This window comes from Punica granatum, chromosome 3 (assembly GCF_007655135.1).
Source record: "Punica granatum isolate Tunisia-2019 chromosome 3, ASM765513v2, whole genome shotgun sequence".
Taxonomy (NCBI): Eukaryota; Viridiplantae; Streptophyta; class Magnoliopsida; order Myrtales; family Lythraceae; genus Punica; species Punica granatum.
In genome coordinates, this window is record NC_045129.1 from 36,251,064 (window position 1) to 36,274,913 (window position 23,850).

Below are 23,850 nucleotides of genomic sequence, written 5' to 3' on the forward strand. Positions count from 1 at the left end.
GATAACATTGGCACCACAAAATCTTGTAACCACAAAATCATGTGGCTATTGATAACCTGTAGTGGTGCATGATCACATGACAGTCGACAATCGATTGATAATTTTGGGTTGTGAATCGGAAATCAAAATATTTCCAATCCCTATCTCAATTGTACAAATGCACGGTCGTGTTTTCAGTTTGCACTCGATGGTATTTGCTTGATGGCCTCCATCGCTCGTGGCTGCAAGTCTTAGCTACAATCCCTTCAAAGCATTAACAAAGGGCGATATCTTGATGAAGTACGGGAAAGTGCTCACCAAGAGAGATGAATCTATATATTGTCAAGTTGAAATCGTGAGACGTGGTAATATTAATATTATTCACTTCTATTGCTATTGTTGTGATTATTATTATTATTATTAGAGTAAATTGACAAATTGATCCTCCAGAGATGCATGTTACAACAAATCTGAGCTCAAAAATTTTTTTACATCAAATTGAACCTTGAGAAATTAAATATACATCAAATTGAACATTGAGAAATTAAGTATACATCAAATTGAATCTTGAGAGATTAAGTGTACATCAAATCCGACCTTCCGTAAATGGATAGAAAAATATGATCTGGCATTTAACATCTGATGTTGTATTATTTAATTGTTTTCTTTCATTTTTTTTATTATTCCCTATTTCTGTCTGACTTAAAAAAAGTATTTCCTACAATTCCCTCACTTTTCAATCGGAGGCGAGAAAAACTTCCTCCTCCCAACTCGTCCTCCTCAATCGCTAGTGCTCTCGACGTATACTCGCCAATCATTGCCGCCATAATCTTTCCGTCACCCTCTCTCTCCTTGCCTCTAGCTCTTTATGCCGAGAGCACCAGCGATTGAGGAGGACACGTCAAGCGCAAGAAGTTTTTCCCGCCTTCGACTGAAAAGTGAGGGAACTATAAGAAATATTTTTTTAAGTCAGACAAAAATGAGGAATAATAAAAAAATTGGAAAAAAAATCAAACAATGCATCAGCTGTCGAATACCAGATCAGATTTTTCCATTCATTTACGGAAGGTCAGATTCGATGTACACTTAATCTCTCAAGGTTCAATTTGATGTAAAAAAAATTTATTAAGGTCGGATTTGATGTACACTTAATCTCCCAATGTTCAATTTGATGTAAAAAATTTATTGAGACTGGATTTGATGTATAGTTAATCTCTCAAGATTTAATTTGATGTACACTTAATCTCTCAAGGTTCAATTTGATGTAAAAAATTTCTTAAGATCGTATTTGATGTACACTTAATATCTCAAGATTCAATTTGATATAAAAAATTTCTTGAGATCAGATTTGATGTAACATGCATCTCTGAAGGACCAATTTATCAATTTACTCTTATTATTATTAGGGTAAATTACAAAAAAAACTCAAATTTTGTAAAATGTCTCAGTTTTATCATAAATTTTGTTTTGTAACAGAAAAAACCATAAGTTTTCTAAAATGTTTCAAAAATGACATCCGTTATAACTTCCGTCAATTTTTGCCTACGTGTGACCTACGTGGACTGTTAAAGGGACCCACCATCAGTAGCAAAAATTGACGGAAGTTATAACGGATGTCATTTTTGAGACATTTTAGAAAACTTATGGTGTTTTTTGTTACAAAACAAAATTTAAAACAAAGCTGAGACTTTTTACAAAATTTGAATTTTTTTTTGTAATTTGCCCTTATTATTATTATTATTTAAGGTGACTAGGTCTATCAGATTGACTCATTCCGCGTACAAGTACGTGTGAGTGGTCAAACACTCCATACCCACATCAAGAAGAGGTTAAGGAGCCACTGGGGATGCTGTCCACTGTTTCAATGGCCCCGCCACTACAGTTGACGTCCTTTTGTTTTTATTAATTCATATAATAATAATAATATAAAGAAAAAGGAGTACGTTACGGGAAAAAGCAAAAAAGAATTGTAGAAAAGAAGTTTTCCCCAAGACATACGACATATTGTATGCTTGATTATTACAACAAAGAGTATTTATTACGGAACAGAATTTACAATGCCAAGTTGAATTTATAAAAAGAAAAATCTCATATCTGGGTAACATCTTTATTATTCATAGTGGAAAACCAAAATCTAATTTTCATCTAAGTAAAAAATATGCAAAAACAAAGCCTGACAGAGTAAAACCTCTATCCCCTCTGACTCCGTATACGTTATGACGTAACATAACAACTACACAGTGGAAATTACAAAATTTTGACTACCTAATCCCAGTTCCATTCCATCTGAGTTAGTTATAGTTTGAAATCTATGTCCACGTTTAATACTGAACATGATTTTACGGTTCGAAAACGGAACACATAGGAATTCGTTAGTGCTGGACAGACGGGAGTCTTTAGACCACAACCCATGAAGGATTATTATAAGTGAAATTACATCTGCCATGTGGGTCCTGTGTTTGGTCTTTGGTGTTGCCATACCATACCATACCCATTCCATTTTCATTAGAAGTGGAGAAACAAAATCTCCAACTGACAAAGTCAACCCCTAAAAGGAGATGGAGTCATACCTATCACAAGAGAAATTGGATTGAGTAGGAAGCCAAAAGCCTCTCTTCCCTTTATGAATCTTTCAGCATCCTCTTGAACTTCTCCAACACACCAATTCCACAAACATCAATGGGTTCAACTCAAACTTGAACTCCCAAAACCCCCCCCCCCCCCATCAATTGCATATTTTTTTTTTCAGTTACATGGAAAGCCAACTAGCACAGAATAAGGAGGAGGAAATGAAAATCGAATCCAGAATCTCTTGATTTCATGTAAGAATATGCGAGATCATACCGGGTCTTATTTTTTCTTGACCGGTGAATTTGATTCTAGAAGTCAACTAGAAGTACAAGGATTTTGTTTCATTAAATTCTGCAAAACCTCTCTCCAAATTTTACTTTCATGGCATTGATGATGCCCCCGCAGCCAATTTCTCTCCCCTTCACATTCATTCTTCTCTTCCTCTTCCATAGCAGAGTCCTCCCCATCTCTTCCCAATCTCAAAACATTGAAACTTTCTATCCCTCTCCTCCCCCTCCGGCTGCCCCTCGGCCGAGCACCCCGTGGTTGGTGCCTCCGCCGCCTCACCAACCGCCCCCTCTACTGCCTTTTCTATCGCCGCCACCATCTCCCAGCACGACCATCGTCAAGGCTGTGGCTGCCACAGCTGCCGGCTCAGTGGCCTTGGCAGGGCTTTTCTACTTCCTGCTGCAGCTTTGCTTGGTGACACGGCGGAAGAAGAAGGTCCAGGGCGAATCGCAGCTACCCCGGCTCTCTTCTATGCATCGGAATGATATCGTGCGGTTCGATGGGGTGGTTAGGGGGCTGATAGTGGATGAGGATGGACTTGATGTTCTCTACTGGAGGATGCTGAAGGCTCGGGAAGAAAAGTCTTTCAAAAGCAAGCGGAGTGCCAGTAATGGAAGGAGCAGTAGTTTCCGTAACGTGCCGGATCCCTCCCGGAGTCCTCCTACAAGGTATACGAACCAGAAGCCCGATATCGGTACATTTTCTTCCTCATGGAGCCGGAAGTATGGTGAAGTGAAGGAAGAAGCCACCAAGGAAACGAAGCAAGAAGTTGCTTCGCTTAAAAGGAATAATACATCAGATGCACAAAGAGGTCCTAGTCTTCCAAGCCCACCCAGGCCACCACAGGAGCTGCCGCAGCCAGTGGCAACCTCCTCGGCAATTCAAAGTCGAACTGCTCAAGTCGGTCTTTGGCCACTTCCTCTCCCGCCTGCGCTGCAAGGAAAGACTCGGAAGGAAGCGCCAGTTCCTCCACCCCCGCCACCTAAGGCTAGTGGAATGGCCAAACCACCGCCTCCACCGCCATATAAGACTAGTGGTTCGACCAAACCACCACCTCCACCGCCATTTCCACCGGGAAAAGCCGTCAAGGGTAATGGAGAAGTGAGAGAGACTTCCACGGTTGGAGCCTCGAGAATGAAGCCTTTGCACTGGGAGAAGGTTGAGGTCAATGGTGATCATTCCATGGTGTGGGACAAAATCGGAGATGGCTCTTTTCGGTAAGTTCATTGATTTCCGATAGAACCCCTCCCTTTTTTTTTTCAAATTTTGCGTTCAGTCTAAATACAGCCTAAGATATTTCTCTTCTATTGCTGCAGAGTTGATCATGATCTCATGGAAGCTCTGTTCGGTTCCGTTGCTACTAACCGGAAAACACCTCTAAATACCGGAAACCCATCGAAAGCCTCCAACTCCAAGCCCGACACATTGGGCAAGATCTTCATCCTTGATGCCCGAAAGTCTCAAAACATCGCAATCGTCCTGAAGTCTATCGGGGCTTCACAAAGAGAGATTCTTGAGGCCCTCAGTGAAGGCCAAGGCTTAACTACCGAGACACTCGAGAAGCTCGACCGAATCACCCTGACAAAGGAAGAGCAATCTCAGATCGCCCAATTCGACGGGAACCCTTCAAAACTTGCTGATGCAGAGTCTTTCCTCCACAACCTCCTAAGGGCATGCCCCTCGGCCTTCACACGTTTCAGAGCGATGCTCTTTAAACTGAACTATGATTCCGACATCTCCAACTTGAGTGAAACGATACAAACGCTTGAACTTGCTTGTGAGGAGCTCCGGGCCCGCGGGGTATTCGTGAAGCTTCTAGAAGCCATCCTCAAAGCCGGGAATCGGATGAATGCAGGGACTACTAGAGGGAATGCGAGCGCCTTCGACCTCAATTCCCTTAGGAAGCTCTCCGATGTCAAGAGCACCGATGGGAAGACAACTCTGCTCCACTTCGTTGTTGAAGAAGTAATCCGGTCGGAGGGGAAACGCTGTGTCCTGAACCGGAGCCGGCGGTTGAGCCGGACCTTTAGCCAAAGCAGCTCCGACACGAGCCTAAGTTCTGATAGTTCTCCAGCAAAGACGAAAGAAGAGAGAAGGAAGGAGTATGTAATGCTAGGATTACCGGTGGTAGGCTGCCTTGGTGTTGAATTCTCTAATGTAAAGAAAGCCGCAGGGATAGACTACTCAACCTTCTCTACCTTGGCCTCGGGTCTAATGAATCGGTTGTCAGAAATTCGGCAACTTGTGCTCGAGTGTGCTAATGATCAGAGCGGTTTTCAGAAAGAGATGAAAGAATTTCTCAAAATGGCAGAAGAAGAAACAGATTCAGTGCGAAAGGAGCAGGAGAATGTGATGGACCTAGTGAAGAAAACAACCGAGTATTACCAAGCGGGCGGATCGAGAGAGAACGGGGCTGGTCCACTTCAGATATTCGTCATAGTGAAAGATTTTCTGGGGATGGTGGATCAGGTGTGCCTTGAGATTGCTCGGAATCTACAAAAGAGTAAGAGAGCCAGAGCAAAACCAGACTCTTCATCAGAAAAGTTGCCAGCAGTGCAAATTCCAGTGAAATTCCGGAACTTGCCACTGCATTCCGTGTTGCAGAAGTCATCAGCCAGTGGAAGCAGTGACTCTAGCAACTCCGATACCGACTTCTGAATGTAAATTGGTACTTGTTCATCACAGGATTGATTCTTGCTGTATATAGAAACCATCCGGGACATATTTGGAAGAGCATTTTTTAGATGCATAGATTTCTTTTACTTATTGATCTTTCTCTAATTTTTTAGATGATTATTAACTGTGAAATGTTCGAGTTCAACAGGTAATATTTTATCTACTACGAGATAAGATTAATCTATATTACAAAGTAGCAAGACTATGTGTGCCTTTCCGGTGATCCAGAAGTAGCACATTCCATAAGATATCACTATCTCAATCTAGCAACTGATGTACATTTATTCCCCGATCACAAGCCATCCTGAACGTCTGTCCATAGACCTTTCTGAAGACCACTGCGATTCTGTGTTCTTTTCCTTTGCCTGAGCATCTGTTTCTCTACGGAAGAGCTAGTATTTTCCTCCTGAAGAAAAACAAGTCACTCGCGGATTTCGCTCTTGTAACCTTCCTGTCAATCGAACAAAATAGTATTCACCACTGATGTAAAGGCTCTGATGACTGTTAAGATACTGTGGTCATGACCGTTAGAAGATCCAAGAGGAATGTTCCGGATGGTAGAGTACCTGTCTAACACTGCTCCTCAATTTGCTCTGTCCACGGTAGAAACTCGGCAGAGGTGCCGCCTTGAAATTAAGATTCTTCCTCAGCTTTTGAATCTCTGCTTCTTTTTCTTCCTGATTAGTAGTATGATCAGCAAAGATGGACCCATGTTAGTATATATCGTTCTAATAGTTTACCTCTGGAGACGGGAACGGTGCTAAGAGTAAAACACGGAGATAGAAATACACTGGTTCAGGTTATGTCACCTTCAATTTCGTTCGGAGAGGTGTTCTCTCCGCATCCTTGGCATCTGATTTTTCACCAAGTTTCCTTTGGACGCCAGGTCTCTTTTGAAGCTGACATAAGTTTGCAAGTGACACATCAATAAGCGAACGCGAAAGCGAATACTGGAGAAAATATCCAAACACGATTTTGCTTATGCTATACAAACCTCCCTTTTCTCTGCCTTCAGATTACTCCTTGAGCTGAAGGAAGGCGCCCCCACAGTATGAGGAGCCCTCTGGATGGCAGCTCCAGGTTTGAGTTTGAGTGTCCTGCCGTTGAAAAATTATTCGATTGTGAGGCTTGAATGGAAAATAAATCAGTGGCTGAAGCTCAGCTACATATTGCACATGAAAGGAAAAGGAAAGGAGGAAAAGAAGTATTAGGATTTCATTCTACTCCCATATACCTCCCGCTATCTTTCCGACTAGCCACTGAAGCAGAAGCCCTTAGCTCTGTCGCCATTGAAGGAGCCTGCAAACTGAAGTTAGTCATGTTCAAATAGATAGGTTAAATGATTCACGTGAAGGCCGGAACAGGGCGTACTGGCTTCTGTGATGGAGATCTCTCTTCAACAAACGACTTAGATTGCCCGACACTGTTCTGGAAAGACTTAAACGCCCTCTTCACGATGTCCTTCTCTGCCATCCTTTCCATGATAAATGATTTCCTCGTTAGGGTGACTGAAGGTGGAGGAGTACTACTAGTCTGCGAACCGCCCAAGCTAATGGACATGTGAAGGGACTTAGGAAATACTGTCTTCTTCTCTCTCTCGATGAGGTTCTTGCTCTTGATTAGTGAAGGCGCCACATCGCTTTTTGTCGAGGATTTTGACCCAGTCGGTTTTGCCGCCTTAGCCGTGGGTGATCCAGGTGATTTTTCCAGGTGAGATCCAGATTTTTTCTTTAATCTTCCTGCGTTCTTCTCCTCATATTTCAGTGGATTAGCCTGTAAAATGAATCAGAAACCCGGATTAGAACAGAATTATTACTGAACAAGTTCATCTTCTTTTCCATAAAACTTCAACCTCACCTTTTGAGGTTTCTTCCGCAGATTGAGTTTAGGACTTTCGTCATGAATTTTTGGGGAAATGTGTGTATCATTCTCGGAATCTTTTTTCGGTTCCACTACGAGCAGCACTGGAGACCCGGCAGGAACTTTTTCTTGCACTTCTTCCACTGAAGCAATGTCTTCAGGTTTACCCAGTTCCGGGCAATGTTCCAATCTGTTTACTTCTTTTCCTTCTTTCGTTCCATCAGGATTTTCGCAGATTTCGCTCGAAACATCTTCATCCTCAATCACTCTTTCACTGGAATTCGGGGTCTTGAACAAATCAATCTGACAACTTACCCCATCTTTGTCACTAACCAAATGCCCCGAACCAGGACTGTCTGATCTAATCGAACCATAGTTCCTTACCTGCTTCTCCTGATCGGATGACAACTCTGCCTTCCGGGCGCGGGCGGCAATAATCTTCTTGTAATGGGCCTCGAAGTAGGCCTTCTTCTGGGCAACTGACCCTGGCGTTGCGCACTTCTCCACCTCTTCCAAGTACTTGTTGGAAGAGAAAGTAGACCACTTCTCCCACGACAGAGAATCAGCCTCGAACCGGCCAAACGAGACCGAAGGTCCGACTTCGAGCCCCACGCTTGAAGTGACAGCGGCCTGTGTCTCTCCCATCTGTTCAGATCACACCGGAATGAACATTGAGCAAGAAACAACATACTAGCCCACTTATAGACAAGGAACAAGATTTGTTTCATACGATGGACCGAAACTCGAAGAAGACAATGGGCTTCGGTTCCAAGTCGGAGGAATTAATGTCATACCTTGTCAAGTTTGGTGAGATCTAATCACTTCGGTGAGCAAGAACTAGAGCAAGCAGAAGCTCTGCTCACTGGGAGTTTCATGGGCATGTCCATGTCGTCTCTCATGAATCATGATCATCTGTCAGCAGGATTACAACAATGAAGAGAGGATAGGACTGAGCAGACTTCCATTGACATGGAGACAAAGCAGAGCATGTGATATGTCTGTGTCTATGTTCTTGTTCTTCATCTTTAAATGTCTCCCTCCATTATTGTTTTGTGTTCTCTGAGGTCAGACGTTTCAGACATGCCACTGTCTGTTTCTCGAAAAGCAGAAAAATCCATGACCAAAATAAATGGTGAAAGTTCATCTTCCCCTAACTCCCTCTTACCTGGAACTTCCAGCTGTTAGGTTGACAATTTTTTTTTTTTTTGGTTCTTTTTTAAATTTCTGTCACCGCCAAATTGACTCATCGGTATGAGTCACAGTCCTAGGATTGGAACTTCAGGTAAATGTCTCCATCTATGTCAACTATTGGCTTATTGGATGTTTTTGTATTCTAAGCAAAGATAACATTGATTCCCTGCAACTTAGCCCCGGTCCTCCCTACCTTTATTTCCAAACATTGGTGAATGTCTGATTTTTTTTTTTTATTAGGCAAGGGGTTAGGTGGTATTTGTGCCAATTTGCATGCATTTCAATTGATTCTCACATTTCGAGCAAGTCAAATGCAGGTTATTAATGCTCCACCTAGAGCGTTCACGGGGATTAAAGCTTGCAGCCTGCCTTTGGACCTCGGTGGTTTCTATCGATGATTGCCCACTTAACCGCCGATCGAGCCGAATCTTGTGATGGGAATAAATGAATGCTTCTGAGGGGCAGATTTGTGAGATACAATATAGTCCACAGATAAAAAAAAATAATAATAAATAAATATAAAAAAAAAAAAAAAAAAAAAAAAAAAGAGGAGTGTGGGGGATGGGATGAGAACTGGCTTGAAAATTGATGGGCAGGACATAGAAAGTGAGACCCACCAAGCCAGAGAAGTCCCATAGGGATCGAAAGTGACTGTGCTTGCTGGGAAATTTGAGATGATGATAGGCCTTGTGGGCCCTCAGATTGAACTGGCTGAACCTAATATAATTTTGACACATTCCGTCCCTCAAAATCAATAAACCTAAAAATCTCCATGTGGGCCCAGGCCCAGTCACAGGTATCAGGCCCAAGACCAATTAGAATATTAACCTTTTACATCCTTTTGGATTAGATGGGACTCGGTCATCATATGCTGGCTGCTTACGCTTAACCTTAAAAGGCTCACCAGCCTAAAAACCCCATCAAGACCTGCAACCAACTTTCTCCGATTTTTTTTCTTTTTTTCGATTGACGAATACACGCACCGTCTCAAATATCAGATCGAATTTCGCGGTTTGCTCTCACTTCGATGTCATGTACGCAACATATAACCAAAATTTTCTAAAGATTTCAACGATGATAATGTTTTGGAGCATTTTAAAATATACATAAAACTTTTAGGGACATTCAGAGGCCGGTGTCAAATTCTAACGAGAAATGGAAATCAATATGGTTTTGGATAAGATTGAGATAGGGAAGTGCATTAGTGTATGATGGATAACATGTCTCCGTGACAGTTTATTTTAAAAAAAAAAGAAAAAGATAGGCTGTCTCGATATAGAAACTTGTGTTGATGGGTTCAATTTGATCAGTGAACAATGTGACATTTGATCCACTTGACATTACTATTTATAACTTGCCTTGCTTTGCTTCTTTCTTTTTTTTTTTTTTTTTGCTGAATAAGAAAAAAGAAGAAGCAAAGCAAGGCAAGTTATAAATAGTCTTTTAATGCTCCTAAGCTACTCAATCAATTGTCTCACTTTTTAAAAAATAAAAAATAAATAAATTCACTAATTTCACCCAAAAAGAAAAAAATCACTCTCAGAACAGCCCCTATATATGAAAACAAACATTTCATTCCAAACAAAAACATGCGACAAAATTTTCATCTTCTTTAAATAGAACATCAAAATTGTTCATCATGAGTACAATAACAACTACTTCTCTGATTCATGTACTCCTTGCCCTGGCCATCATGCTGGGCCGGGCCAAAACCGACCCCGACCCGCTTCAGGACTACTGCATCGCCGATACAAAATCCGCGCCATCCATCTTCATGAATGGGATGCCTTGCATCAATCCGGCCCTAGTGGCCGCCTCAATGTTCGCCACGTCTGCACTGGCTAGGCCGGGGAGCACAGTCAACCAGTTTGGGTTCAATGTCACGTTCGCAAACACTGCCAACCTTCCAGGACTCAACACCATGGGCCTTACCATGGCCCGGGTGGATATAGCGCCCCAGGGGTTCGTGGTGCCTCACTCGCACCCGAGGGCCTCGGAGGTGACCATCTGCCTCAAGGGCTACATCTGTGTGGGCTTCGTGGACACATCAGGCCACCTCTACACACAAATCCTGAGGCCAGGCGACTCGTTCGTGTTCCCTAGGGGCCTAATTCACTATCTGTACAACCCCGACTATAGGAATCCGGCCCTAGCCGTGGCGGGGCTCAACAGCCAAAACCCTGGCGCTCAGATTGCATCATTGGCGATGTTCGCATCTACGCCGGAGATTCCGGAAGAGGTTCTAAAGAAGGCTTTCAAGATTACGGGGCAGGAGGTAGCAAGAATTCGCGGTAACCTTGGAGGGTAGGAGGATGGTTTGTGCTTTATGGCTAATTAATTATTGCCGCTGGTCGCTATATTTATTCATTGCTTTGAAGTTTTCTTGTCTATTTTTATTCTTATTTTTTAAGTATTTTTCATATACGAATTAGAGTTGACATTTAAGCTGTATGATCATTTGTGTAAAGGTTCACAAAAAGAAAAATCATTTGTGCGAGGACTAAAGTTTGAGATTTCAGAACAATGATGCACGTCGTGATTTGTGAATAAAAGACTCTGACTAGTGATATATTTTCATTATTTATTAGTAGGTACATGGACCTCTTTCATATTTTTTGGGTGGATTGTAAGTTAAAATACTTCTGCTAGAAAGAAGAAAAAACTTCAAGAGAAAGAAATAATATATAGATATATTAACCAAAAATTAATTAATAAATCTACATATTAAAAAAAAATCATCCGCCCATCGTTCATTAATTAATGTGGCAAAGAAATTATTCTAACATCCAACCTGTACAAGACCCACCAAAGAATAATCAACCAATATTAATCTCCCCAAATAAATAATACCTCTATTCAGCAAAAAAAAGAATAAATCCAATTATAATTAACGAATTATGAGTACAGCAAATTATAACTGGCGTACTCCATCAATATCTCCTTGGCATCATCGGAGGAAGAAACCGATCTCGGATTATCGGTATTCACTGGCTTGTACAGATCGTAGGGCTGCCACAAGCGATCGATCGGGCACGGCTTCTTCGAGTCCAGCCGGACCCAGGGCTTACCCTTCCCGCTCCAGTGGAGCAGGCTGACAGGGCCAGGGTGTAGGGACCGGCAGCTGCCCCTCACGTTGTCGCCTCCGAGGCCGTGCTGGTTCCACCGGTGGTCGATGGCCCCCACGTTCCCGGCAAATACTAACAAGAAGGGAGGCAACGAGCCGAGTTCATATATCCTCTTCCTCTTCTGAATCTCCATCCAATTCTCCAGCACCTGCTCGAGAAGATTAATAATGACTATTAAACAGGGATTTAGTTAATTAATCAAGTTGGATGCGATTTGTTTTAAGGTTTTACGATGTTGTTTTGAATCCTGCACACTGCAAACTCGATACATAGAAATCACATGGAAAATGTCAGACATGCCCAGTTAACATTGTCTGCCCCATGTTGGAATTTTGGGCCTCTAATGGTACAAATGTTCCCCGCAATTTTGACTTTTTTCGATATAAGCCGATCGACTTTAACATTATCCAATCAGGTTCCCAAACATTTAACAAACTCATCTAATTGGATGCACACTATGAGAAAGTCCAACAATTCCCGACAATTGGTTGGGCTTCATGGCCTCGGCCGGGCCTTATCTGGCCACGGTAGAGGAAGAAGACGTTGATCAATGCCATGGAGGCTTGCGCTGGTGGCTCAAATTCCTCACATGACGCTGACATGTGATGTAACGTACTTTTTTGATTAGCAAAGGAATTTATTTGAATCAGATCTTTGCAAAGTTGAGTTTGTTGGTCGAGTAGGTCCAAGTCCAACCTCAAGCGCCTCAATTTGAACATGATAAGAGGTGCAAAGATTCGAAAAATATTCGTGTCGGTAAATAATATTGCAAAATGATGGGTAACGTGCAGTTGAGGTACCTCAGTGTAATTCCCCCGCCTCCACTTGACGAGGTCCATGACCATGACACCGGTGTTGAAGTAGCACGGCCTCCTCGACCCGAATGTCCTGGACAAGACCGAGTCCGACCAAAATGCTTTGGTGAAGTAGCATGTGAAGTTGGCATGGCAGTACTCCGGTGCTCCAATGACATGGGACTCGCTGAGCTCTGTCTCCCACAGCTTCCTCACGTCATCCACCAGCACAAGGTCCGAGTCGAGGTATATGACCCTGGACACGCACGGGTCCAGCAGGCTGCCCAGGTAGTTTCTCGCGTAGTTGAGCGGGTTCTCCAGGGCCTGTCGGACTGAGCCTGAGATGAGGCTGATCACAGCCTCCTCCCTGAACACGTGCACCTTGAACCTGAGTGACGGGAACGTGGACCTGACCACCTTGGCGAGTGCCCTCGGGCTCATGGCCGGGTCAAACTCTGCCGCCACGAAGTGGAAGAACACGCTTTCCGGGCAGGATGAGTGCCGGAGGACGGAGTGGACCGCTGCGATCGTGCCCCGGAGGTACTCCGAGTCCAGCGTCATCGCCAGGTGGATAAGTGAAGGGTCGCACACGGACGGCATCCCGATGTTAGCAGCCGATTCTGGGCACTTTGCCCCATTGCGGTAGTCAGGCGCTTCGGCAAACCGCAGCACCGGGTAACCATTACGGGCCTGGCCACGACTATACTGCGGGGTTGAGCGCATCGCGAGTAGGACCGGCGAGAGGACGAGGACAAGGAAAGAACACACCGCGCCCCCGCACCGGAGCATTGTCCAACTCAGCTCCGGCTGTTTTGCTGCTGCTGCTTTCTCTTCTTCTTGTTTCTTAATTAAAAGGAATGGAAGAATTTTTACATTGCAGGAGAGGAAAGACGATGATGACCACGATGATATGCTACCATTTATGGGACTGACGGCATTAAGGAAAATATATTTTTCCTTTCCCTTTTCCAAATCTTTTACATTTTTGAATGCATATAATAAATTACGCTATTCGTAAACCTGCCTTCTTTTTTTTAAGAAATTAAGATCTTCTAAAAGCATCTTATAATCATGATCAAATTAATTCTAAAATAAAATTAATACTTAATCAACACACCAAGAATATATCGTATTTTTGCGGGGAAAATGGAGCATATAAGTGAGCATGGGAATGAAGGAAAGGAGCAGGTTCGGCTGTGCGGGGCTTTTCCCTTCTTTATTTTTATTTTTTTTTCTTTTTGTGTACTAATATAACTGGAAATGGCTGGCAAGTAAGGAATATGAATATGAGCATCTGCTACTAACTTCTTTTTTAGTCAAGAAATCATAAGATACATAAAAAAAAAATTACTATATTTATATGTTTATATATGTGTGTGTGCTGATTGCTTATTCAATTGGACTTTTATGATAAACTCTTAGCTTTGTCTACGTGCATTTTCTCGGTTTACTTACAGTTGTACAATTGAACTGTCAAAGTCCAAGACATTATAACATAAGGTGAATGGCAGTTCGTATCTTCCGGCTTTATAGTGCAAGAGATTCAAACTCGGAATGCATCTCACCGATTGGATATATTTATGCAATGTGATAGGATCTTTTGGTGGGTTTTCCAGACAATTTCATGATCGAGGGGAAAATTTTATGTTGTTTGTTTGTGGGTGATGACATGCAAGATTGGACTTGATTTGAGGAGTTAATGTTAGGATATCCGAAGAAATTGGAATTTTGAATTTTGGGAAAGAGAATAAATCCAAGAAGTCTAATTAGAAGTAACTGGGAATTACCAAAAGTAGATTATATATGTTAAGGACATTCATCAAAATAAAAAAAAATCATGTATGATGTACTGCAACCTTATTGATATTTTTCTCGTATTGTGTGTAATCCAACGAGAAAACATCACTAATTTTTAAGAAATAAATCTTTCCTTTTTTTCTATATTAAAGAGTTGCAATTTTTATTTAATTGTTGTGTATTTATTTATTTATTTATGAGTTGTCTATTTATGTCCAAAGTGGAAAGATTATGATTGCTTACTGGGCTGTCTTACGAAAGGCGACAATTCTTTCGCTTCCAATAATTGAGTGCCAGCTGTACTGTTGGAGGCCAGCACTCGATCTTATGATTGGATCCGACGGCTGGGATCATCTTCTCAAGTCCCCGACACTCCCTCTCGCTCCCTAGATCACAATCCAACCCCACCATGTGATGTAACGTGCTCGCCCACCGCACCACCGCACCACCCACCCCCCCTCCCCGGCAACCCTCTCTTTTCTTCCTAATTGTTCCCAATAACAAAAGAAAAATAATCTTCGAGAAAACGGGTATTGGGCTCTGATCCTCCTCGGTCGGAATTTCTATGCCCATTCATTTCGTTCGTTTCGTTTATTAAAGACCTATAAGCTTTCCTTATAATCCAAAAACAAGAATTTGCCAATGAGTTAGTCACGTAATTTCAAATGGAAAGGATGGTTCACCTAAACCACACTTCATGCCCCTAAACTTTTGGTTTTCGATAATTAGTTCCATGGAATTTAGGCTGAATTGCAATGTGCTTCATAGAGTTTAACATTGTTCACCGTATTGCCCATATGACCTGTTATGTTTTTAGCTAAATTTTCTTAGTTTGTATATCGCATATCCGTGATCCGTCACAAAATAAAGATCCTTACAAAGCTTGAAAAGTATAACACCCCGTTTGATTTTACAATCAAATTTTTAAAATTTTAATATTAACTTTAACTTTACTCACTACACAACACAAGTATTACTTTTTTCTTTTTCTTCAATTTTTTAACTATTCAATTCAATTTTTTATATTAAATTCCCTCAACTATCCATTACTTTTTCCATAATTTAATAACATAATCATTACTTTCTATCAACTATTATTACTTTTCACACTTTTTTCTCATAATTCAACAACAAAATCATTACAATCCAATTAAAATCAAAACTCAACTCTATTTAACTCTAAAATCAAACACACCATATAATCTCTTTATCTTCTGCACCCTCTCAATTTTATTTAGTTATTTGCTTAGATTACCATGATTTAGAGTATATTCGAAAAAATAAATTATTTTGAAATATTCACAAGGTGCTTCCAATACACATCTTGGGCAAACATGTAATGCTTCATACCAAATTGTAATTAAGCTCCGTCCTTCTTTGATCTAGCCCTTCAATTTAAATGGTACTTTTTGCTGGGTACTTGATAAGTTTATTTCTCATCTCAGGCTTCTTACTTAATATGAGGGGCATATTGCAACTCAGCCTAAAGTTCGGGGGAAATCAATGGTAGAATTCCAACTCGAGGGGCATATTTGCAACTATACTTCAAACCGACTTGTGAGTTGCGATACTTACAAAAATACATTGATTATGGCGTATGGAAGGAATTCTCTTATTCATATCGTTCTAGCTAAGTGCTTCTTTGGCTCAACGCACAAAATGAAGCAGCCCTGCTTCTCACAAACCTAAATAACACTCACAATCCTATACAAACACCGAAGACAATTCAAAATAACAGATGGGAGAAGGTCAGTCGTCTTGCATCATCGGCGCCTCTTATTTTCCTAGTCTGAATTTAGAGGCGTGAAGAGGATCCCACGAGTAGCTCAAGGAAGCACAGTTCTCACCTCTTTCCTATCTGCTCCAAAGGACTACAAAATTTGGAAATTTCAGGGACCACAGTTAGATTCTATAGTGGTAGATACTAATGATTCTACTCTTCTTGCAGTACATGTAAAAGAAATGGAAACCTTCGGCAACAGCAAACAGAATTGTGAAGATGACAGAAGTCAATAGAGTCGGCTTGGTTACACAATCTTATTGTTCTTTGCCGTGCATGTAACCAGATAACCTTAGGATGACTCTTCGGAAGTATTTGCAAAGTCCTCAGCATCTCATATAGATTATGCTTTCAAAGGGTGCTACGCTTGACGAAAGTAGTTTTGTTTGAAAAGCTCAGTTCCTTAAATCTGGGTGAACGCATGGGCAAGGAAAATGCTCATAACTATAACAACTGAAAGATGTGAAACATATGCATGCTTACCTCAGCTCCTAATCCTTTCACGTACACATTTGTGAAAAGTTCGGAAGGATCCGGCATAGGACTTTCCTGGAGACGGGAGAACAGAAGAAGCATAATAAGCTCAGAAACTGCCACATCATTAAAAAAGAAATGACCCCTTGCGACAGCATGGATTTCTTTTTCTGAAAACCACCTTTTCCTTGTTCTTAAGTCCGAATTCATGACAATGATGATAAGAATGCACACAAAAAGTATACTTGCAATGGATAAATTCACTGAACAGAGAAAAATGTGCTTCTTACCTTAGCTTGCGCAATAGCTTCATCGACTTCCTTTCTCACTTGCTTCTCGATATCCTGAATATACCGAAAAGGGAAAATTACAATAAGAAATTGAATCGGGAAACTACTATTTGTTTTATCGAGTCAAAAGTTTCAGCCAAATATTGCTTCAGGCCCTGAGATGACAAAAGATGTAACTTGAAACACATCGAAATACAAGCAAGAAAGCAATAAAAAGTTTCAACCTTTAGCTCCTTTTCAGTTGCAAGCTCCAGGGACATCAAAAGCTTCCTTATCCTCTCAACTGGATCACGCTCCTAAAAAGTTGGAGTAACCAAGGTAAGACAATGATATTTCAAGGGGAGAAAAAAAACAACGTATGGTTCTGAAGCTTTACCTGTCTCACACCACTTATTTCATCACGAGTTCTGTAAGTGCTACCCGGATCTGACATGGAGTGACCATGGTATCTATAGGTATCCATTTCAAGGATCTGAAAAGCAACATCACTAAATTCATCAATAACTTCATAATCCATCCAAACTCGATATCAGTCCTAAGAATATGCACTGCCATTATCTTTACTTATCATGTGACAAGATCATCATATCTTGCATTGCCTACAGACAAACACTTTTTTGCAACAAAAATTTCACGATGAGGCTTCATGCATAAGTTAGCAACAATTTGCAGCTATATAAAGCACTCCAGGAAGTCTGGCTGAAAACTTGCAAGAACAACAACAAAGTAGAGGGGTCACACACTTTCCACTCGCACTCTCCAATCATAAATAGGAAACAAAACATATGCATAGAACAGATACACCCAAAGTTCAAGATACCTCTTTCAATACATTGTTCAAGTGATAGCTTCACGGAAACAATATGCTCTAACAAAATTAACCAATAGAACAATGCTCACAAAGCTTCAAAACTTCGTCCAAGCCCTGACTGTGGTGCAAGAGCAAATATGCAGCAATGCCCAATAAGTTAACAGAATCATTACATTTGTGCGGTCCTCCTGTAATTTAGCTCTTTCCTAGTGCAACCAACAAAGTTCATGCATTCGCTCCAAGCCCCAGATTCCAGTTCACACAAGGAAACTGATGAAAAATCCAACATTCAAGCTTCTAGAATAGGCTAATATTTACACTATCACTTGATATCTCAGGAAGATAAAATATCTGAACTGCTAAACTAAGTACCCAACCATCCACTTTTGTATCACACAACACCAGTACCTGGAAATTAGGACCAATACACAGAACTTATAACCAGGCAGTTTAGCCATGTGCTAACGTAAAATAGTTGCTAAACTTTAATAATATTTATATTTTTTAATAAGTAATAATAATGTTTCCCAATCTTAATGAAAGCCTAACAATATGACGGCTCAGTGAATAAACTCACAATGGGACCATTCTTCAGAGCATGCTCCTTTGCAAATTTGCATGCCTGTTTCACTGCAAGGGCATCCATACCATCAACCTGTAACATGAAACAAAACATTATTACCATACTGGAACAAGGTTTACATTATGAGTATACCAAGCGACAATTGATTGCCTTAGGAACATTCATCGGTACCCCCAACAACTACCATCTAACAGAGGTTCGGATTGAGCAGCAGCAAGAGCAAGGAAAACACAAATAGCTTAATGCTTATATACTCTCACTCAAATAACTAATTGCAATTTCCTTTGTTGGTTTGAAAGGAGTAAGAACCATGGAGGCAACTGACCACCATGCAAGCTAAAATGATCATTTCTTATCCTCCTTAAAATAAGTATATCCACGAGATTTGGTGCGCAATTTGAAACTAAAAGGTTTGACTTGAAAAAAAAGATGTGTCTTCTAACATTTGCCATGGTCGAATACTAAATTCTTAATTAAGCAGAAACTCACATATAAACTCTATGCATCCACCGTAGTTATATCCCCAGTTTCACTTATTGAACTATACCAACTCTCTGCAAGGATCCTCAAAAAAATCAAGCTCTAATTCGACACTTAAGTTTTCATTTCCAACTCCCCTCCATGGGAAGTGTCTGAGAAAGAAAGACACAACAATAACGCAGAGAGCTATGAGAGGATCAAAAGGAAGAAGTTTTATCACACCTTCAATCCGGGCACATAGTCTCCCCGCTTGTAGTACGCAGGACTCTTCGATGCTCTCCATTCTGCTGTTCCCATTCCATCTGTACAACATACAACAACCCGAATTCAACCGACTGCACTCAGCCGCTAAATCCAACAGACACCTTTACATGAACCGCTAAGGTGAAGCAGAAAGCTGATGTTAAACCTAAGAAATCAGAAATGGCAGAAAACGTGCGCTAACACTCACAGTGGTTGTTCTCGCAGACCAAGATTGCAGGCAAATCCCAGAGAGCGGCCATGTTAAGCGCCTCGAAGAGCTGCCCTTGATTGGCAGCTCCATCTCCGTACATCGCGAACGTGACGTTCTCGTCTTTCGAGTACTTCTGCGCAAAAGCCAGTCCGCAACCCAGCGGAATCTGAGCTCCCACAATCCCGTGACCGCCATAGAAACCCGCCTCCTTCTTGTAGAAATGCATCGACCCTCCTTTCCCCCTGGAGCATCCATCCCGCCGCCCCATGAGCTCGGCGAACACCTCGAGCAGCGTGCCGCCACGCCCCACGAAGATGCAGTGGTCACGGTAGGCGGTGATGATGCAGTCCTTCTTGGTGATCGCGGCCTCCATGCCGATAGCGACAGCCTCCTGGCCGTCGTAGAGGTGGCAGAAGCCGCGAATCAGCTTGGCCTTGTAGAGGGAGTCGGCGGCGATCTCCATCCGCCGCATCTTGGCCATGTCCTGGAAGAAGGAGACGAGCTCCTGCGGGGTGGTCTCGACGGAGCGGCATGGGGGCTCGCACCTGTGGGAGGTGAAGGGGACGGACGTCTCGATGGTGATGGGAGTGGTGTCGGTGGAGATCGGCCGGCGAAGGGGGGAGGGAGCAGAGGTGAGGAAGCCGGCGGCGAGGGGCTTCAGCAGGGCGGCGCGGGAGGCGGAGGCCGCGCGGGAAAGAGCCATGTCGCGGCGGCGTGATCGGTTTCGCTGTTGGTGACAGCGAGTGAGAAAAAGGAGAGGATTGATGCCGGGAAGAGGAAAGAATGAGCAGATGGAGGAAGGTTGCAAAATCTGCTAGAAAATGGGAGCAAAATGTTTATTTTATTATTAACTAGTGAAAATTTACCCACGCATCGCAACAGAAATTAATTTTATGTATTATTATATAAAATAAAACAAAACTATCCGTTCATAATTACAGAAAATAATTAGGTCATAATATACAATTTTTTTAGTTTATGTTTATGTTACTAAAAAATTAAAGCTTAAAAGTTAAAACAACATCTAACAAAAATTACATTAAAATAAATAGTTAATAATGTTCGTATATAGATACTTCTTCCAAAAAAAGGTTTATAGAACAATTAATATAAAGGAGATATAACAATTTTTTGGAATATGTTGTTTGAATTATCGTTTCAGATTTCCTAATTTAGATGGATTATACATAATTGTAAAAAATTATTGTTAAACTTATTTTCAATATCTCATAAGTGCTTTTTCTTCGTATGATTGGATTTCTTAAAAACTAGGCATAAATAAATTTATTGTTGAAGGTGAAATTATTTTTGTTGGTTAAGAGTACCATTGTATGAAACAAATTAGAATTTATTTGAAAAAATTATACGAAAAATTAATTTTAAAAGAACTAAAGAAATAGGTGCTAAAGTAGTGCATGGCCCAGCTTCGCTGGGATAATGCTTACTTTTCTGTATCATTATTTTAGCGAATTAAATCTTATATGATTACTAGTATTCTATCACATGCGTTGTGCGAATTCATTATCATATACATGTTATCATTTTTATATGAATTATTGATTACATTTGAACAGCTATATTTCTTATTAGAAAAATAAATGATTAATTTGAAACTCAAATTAATCATTTATTCATATTTTTGCAAACCAAACTTGCTTTAAGTCATTTAATTTATGAATTAATGTGTTGATAATTTTACAATATTAATCTAAATTTGTTATACTCATGAAATTATGCATTGTCATTTATATAGAAAAAACTTTTAGCAAAATTATACTTATACATTAACCTACTTATTAGATTAAATGTTTGTGGGAGTCAATTTTACGTATATATATAGATTTGAAGTCAAATTTGATTTGATTATAAATATAAACAACATAATTCCTTTTGCGAGGAACTTTATCCTTCATTTTATGTTGCATGATATCTATTAAAGTGATACTAAATTCAAGTTACCAATAATGGGGATTATTATATATTAGAGATACTATTAGTCTAATAATTATATTATTTTAAACGTTGAAACTGAATAATATGTTAAAGAGAATGATAATTTTTTTTAGGAAAATTATTTAAGAAAAATAGGAGAATATAAGTATCAATGGTAAGGCATGTAGAAGGTAACATGGTGTGAGTCGAAGGAACGATTGAATATTAATACAACCTTCGATCGATTTGTACAGAGCATGAAAAATGTCACTCTTTTAACTTTTAGGATTAAAAAAAAAGTAAACAAAAAAAGGTCCTTATATAACCACATGACTCCCTTAGGAGATAGCTCGGGATGTAAGCTAAATCAATATTCACATAAAAAATTAATATTATTCTTATGTTTTTCTTTTTTTCTTTTTTGGACTTATCTATGCATTTTTGTGTGGATATTACTATTTCTATAGAGTTGAATATGCATAATCTCTATTGATATATATGGGCATCCATCACAAGAAATTATAATTACTATGTTTTCCAAAGAAAACGGTGGTGCTAATATTGAAATTCCCCTGAGACGATTGAGTACATAGGATGTAATTTAGCATCAAGAAAAGGAACACCCATCATATTATATAAAATTGTGGATAATACATTAACGATGACAATAATTTTCATTATTTGGCCATTCTGGTATGTAAAAAAGGAAAAAAAAAGTAATAATTGTAAAGAAATAGTACGGGTATAAGTAATAATATTTTTTTGAGAAATTAACAAAAGATAAAAAGGGGAGAGAATATGGAAATATATAATTAATTTCCGTTATTTGGTTTTTTTATAGAAAAAGTGTTAGCATGGTATTTATTTAAGAAATGAAAGAGGAGGAGAGAATGTGAAAATAAAGCAAAAAATAAGAAGTTATATAGTATAGACATGGGGTTCGAACCCTCGAACAACAATTAATAAAAGAGGAAGTAACAATCAACTTAACACCAAGCCATTCTCTTTTATCTTATAATTTTTAGGACAACATATTATAAATTATGAAAAAATCAAAATGAAAAAGGGGGCAAAAATTCAACGCTTGACACTTGTCCACTCTAAATAAGAGTTTTAGTCGTTTTTATAGATAGATAGATTATAGATAGACTAGCATTTTAACCTGCACGTTGCACGGCATTTTCAATCTCTCTTATTAAAATTATTTTTTTACTTCATTATTTAATTAGACATGATGAGTTCAAATGAAACTAGCTGTTTAAACAAAATGATCCTCCTTGATTGATTAAACTTGTTCATTTTTCTTAGCATGTGACATGCACACCAAAAAAAGGTGATAGAGCTATTTTTCCAAAAAAAAAAGGAAAAAAAAAGAGAAGAAATTAGTCCTAAATTACTGCTATTTTTGACTTGATTCATCATTCAATATATTTTATGAATATATACATTTAACTCTTAAAATCTTTCCCCGCATCCATAAGAAGAAGAATACATGTTTGAATTCCAGAAAGTGTACTTGTTGGGAGAGAAAAGACTTTTAATACTCGATCCGAAATTACGAGAGTAATGTTTCTAATAATTTTGGATGATTTAAAAAGCCTTTTATAGGAAGACATATTAAAGTAGAAACATTTACTCTTATTTTCTTGGTTCGTGAAGTTAAGCTCAACTATTAGAGCCTATCATGCATTGATTATTTGAATATTTTTTGTAAGATTTATTTATAATATGCATGCAGTTTGATATTAAGTTTATATTTTTTTCTTTGATTTATTTTAATGGATTTGGCATTTCAATATTTTATTTCATTAATTTATTTGATTTGCTAATGTTGTTTTCTTGTAATTAGTTCAATAAGAAACTATTTTAAGGATTAAGTTATTATTCAAAAAGCAAAATATAACACAAAATTATGAGGGAGGTTACAATGGATAAAATGTGTTCATTACTTGTATACGCATATATATGTGTGTGTTAGTGCGAGCGTGAGGAATGTGTGAGTGCGAGCAATCATTCCTTCATATTTTAATATGGTGAAAATATCTCTGAAACACAAAATGTAACATAGGGCTTTAAGCACGTAAAATGATAATAAATTAGAAATAGACTATCGTTTAAGAATTTGGTAATTGAAAAGGTATATGTGAAATATACACAATTTCCGTATTCTTCTATTTCATATGTCTAAGTCATTAATTCCCTATTGAATGTTGTTGCTATTTATATACAATTACTATATGTAATCTATATTTAAATATCTATATAAACATTCTTAATTGAATTTTTTTCTGAAAGGTTTCTTAATTTAAATCTTAATTTAATCATTAATGATATAATTAATTGCTATTTTAATAAGTTTCTTAATTTAATTTTGATTTATCCAGTATCTATATAAACATTCTTAATTGAATCTTTTTTTGGTAGGTTTCTTAATTGAATTTTAATTTAATCATTAATGCCATAATTAATTGCTATTTTAATATTACAATAGTCAATAAATGAAAATTTATTGACTGAGTTTATTTATTTTAATAAAGCTGTTTCACTCGTCTTTTAATAGAAAGCATATATATAATAATGCCATTAATAAGTTAGGCGAGGCAAATAGGTTAATTGAATTTAATTAAAATATAAAACTTAATTAATTCAATATTATAAACATGCTATGCATTTCAAAAATACACAAATTTTTGTATGAATAATTAATCTGAAAGTAAATATATGTGCAAATAAAGATAGATATAACATCATAGGAGTCAACAATA

The 23,850-nt window shown here is 39.3% G+C and overlaps 5 protein-coding genes across 6 annotated transcripts; 2 read left to right on the forward strand and 3 right to left on the reverse strand.

The window, feature by feature from the left end:
• The first annotated feature begins 2,760 nt into the window (after positions 1-2,760).
• Positions 2,761-5,646, forward strand: LOC116199807 (formin-like protein 4). The gene is made up of 2 exons (XM_031530329.1): positions 2,761-4,055; positions 4,155-5,646. Exons 1-2 carry the CDS (start codon positions 2,932-2,934, stop codon positions 5,494-5,496), a joined length of 2,466 nt encoding a protein of 821 aa, XP_031386189.1. The 5' UTR covers positions 2,761-2,931; the 3' UTR covers positions 5,497-5,646.
• Positions 5,620-8,507, reverse strand: LOC116199854 (protein WVD2-like 7). Of its 2 annotated transcripts, XM_031530411.1 has the most exons (9): positions 8,169-8,507; positions 7,759-8,019; positions 7,372-7,677; positions 6,886-7,287; positions 6,749-6,813; positions 6,509-6,611; positions 6,324-6,413; positions 6,081-6,191; positions 5,620-5,965 (listed from the first exon to the last, which is right to left on the reverse strand). In XM_031530411.1, exons 2-9 carry the CDS (start codon positions 8,017-8,019, stop codon positions 5,936-5,938), a joined length of 1,368 nt encoding a protein of 455 aa, XP_031386271.1. In that variant the 5' UTR covers positions 8,169-8,507; the 3' UTR covers positions 5,620-5,935. The 2 variants fall into 2 exon arrangements, with proteins under 2 accessions (XP_031386271.1, XP_031386270.1); XM_031530410.1 differs by having other exon boundaries at positions 7,372-8,019.
• Positions 8,508-10,140: 1,633 nt separating this feature from the next.
• LOC116199924 (germin-like protein subfamily 1 member 1) lies at positions 10,141-11,142 on the forward strand. The gene has a single exon (XM_031530512.1). It carries the CDS (start codon positions 10,205-10,207, stop codon positions 10,871-10,873), a length of 669 nt encoding a protein of 222 aa, XP_031386372.1. The 5' UTR covers positions 10,141-10,204; the 3' UTR covers positions 10,874-11,142.
• A 127-nt stretch (positions 11,143-11,269) lies between these two features.
• On the reverse strand, positions 11,270-13,459 carry LOC116199873 (probable galacturonosyltransferase-like 9). The gene is made up of 2 exons (XM_031530443.1): positions 12,491-13,459; positions 11,270-11,838 (listed from the first exon to the last, which is right to left on the reverse strand). The coding sequence occupies exons 1-2, from the start codon at positions 13,271-13,273 to the stop codon at positions 11,461-11,463; spliced, it is 1,161 nt and encodes a 386-aa protein (XP_031386303.1). The 5' UTR covers positions 13,274-13,459; the 3' UTR covers positions 11,270-11,460.
• Positions 13,460-15,788: 2,329 nt separating this feature from the next.
• On the reverse strand, positions 15,789-19,979 carry LOC116199872 (pyruvate dehydrogenase E1 component subunit alpha-2, mitochondrial-like). The gene is made up of 8 exons (XM_031530442.1): positions 19,151-19,979; positions 18,922-19,001; positions 18,214-18,291; positions 17,202-17,297; positions 17,050-17,121; positions 16,826-16,879; positions 16,545-16,610; positions 15,789-16,152 (listed from the first exon to the last, which is right to left on the reverse strand). Exons 1-8 carry the CDS (start codon positions 19,854-19,856, stop codon positions 16,108-16,110), a joined length of 1,197 nt encoding a protein of 398 aa, XP_031386302.1. The 5' UTR covers positions 19,857-19,979; the 3' UTR covers positions 15,789-16,107.
• Between the last annotated feature and the right edge of the window lie 3,871 nt (positions 19,980-23,850).

Bases quoted from the DNA above. Each gene is read 5' to 3' on its own strand.
- LOC116199872 (XM_031530442.1), bottom strand. From the start codon at position 19,856: ATGGCTCTTTCCCGCGCGGCCTCCGCCTCCCGCGCCGCCCTGCTGAAG. The intron at 19,002-19,150 runs GTGAGTGTTAGC...TATGTTGTACAG, and splicing joins GGTCTGCGAGAACAACCACT to ATGGAATGGGAACAGCAGAA. The intron at 18,292-18,921 runs GTGTGATAAAAC...TTCATGTTACAG, and splicing joins ACTATGTGCCCGGATTGAAG to GTTGATGGTATGGATGCCCT.
- LOC116199807 (XM_031530329.1), top strand. From the start codon at position 2,932: ATGGCATTGATGATGCCCCCGCAGCCAATTTCTCTCCCCTTCACATTC. The intron at 4,056-4,154 runs GTAAGTTCATTG...CTATTGCTGCAG, and splicing joins ATCGGAGATGGCTCTTTTCG to AGTTGATCATGATCTCATGG.
- LOC116199873 (XM_031530443.1), bottom strand. From the start codon at position 13,273: ATGCTCCGGTGCGGGGGCGCGGTGTGTTCTTTCCTTGTCCTCGTCCTC. The intron at 11,839-12,490 runs GTACCTCAACTG...CTTCTCGAGCAG, and splicing joins GGCGGGGGAATTACACTGAG to GTGCTGGAGAATTGGATGGA.
- LOC116199854 (XM_031530410.1), bottom strand. From the start codon at position 8,019: ATGGGAGAGACACAGGCCGCTGTCACTTCAAGCGTGGGGCTCGAAGTC. The intron at 7,288-7,371 runs GTGAGGTTGAAG...TTCATTTTACAG, and splicing joins TGCGGAAGAAACCTCAAAAG to GCTAATCCACTGAAATATGA. The intron at 5,966-6,080 runs GTACTCTACCAT...TTCGATTGACAG, and splicing joins TGAGGAGCAGTGTTAGACAG to GAAGGTTACAAGAGCGAAAT.
- LOC116199924 (XM_031530512.1), top strand. From the start codon at position 10,205: ATGAGTACAATAACAACTACTTCTCTGATTCATGTACTCCTTGCCCTG.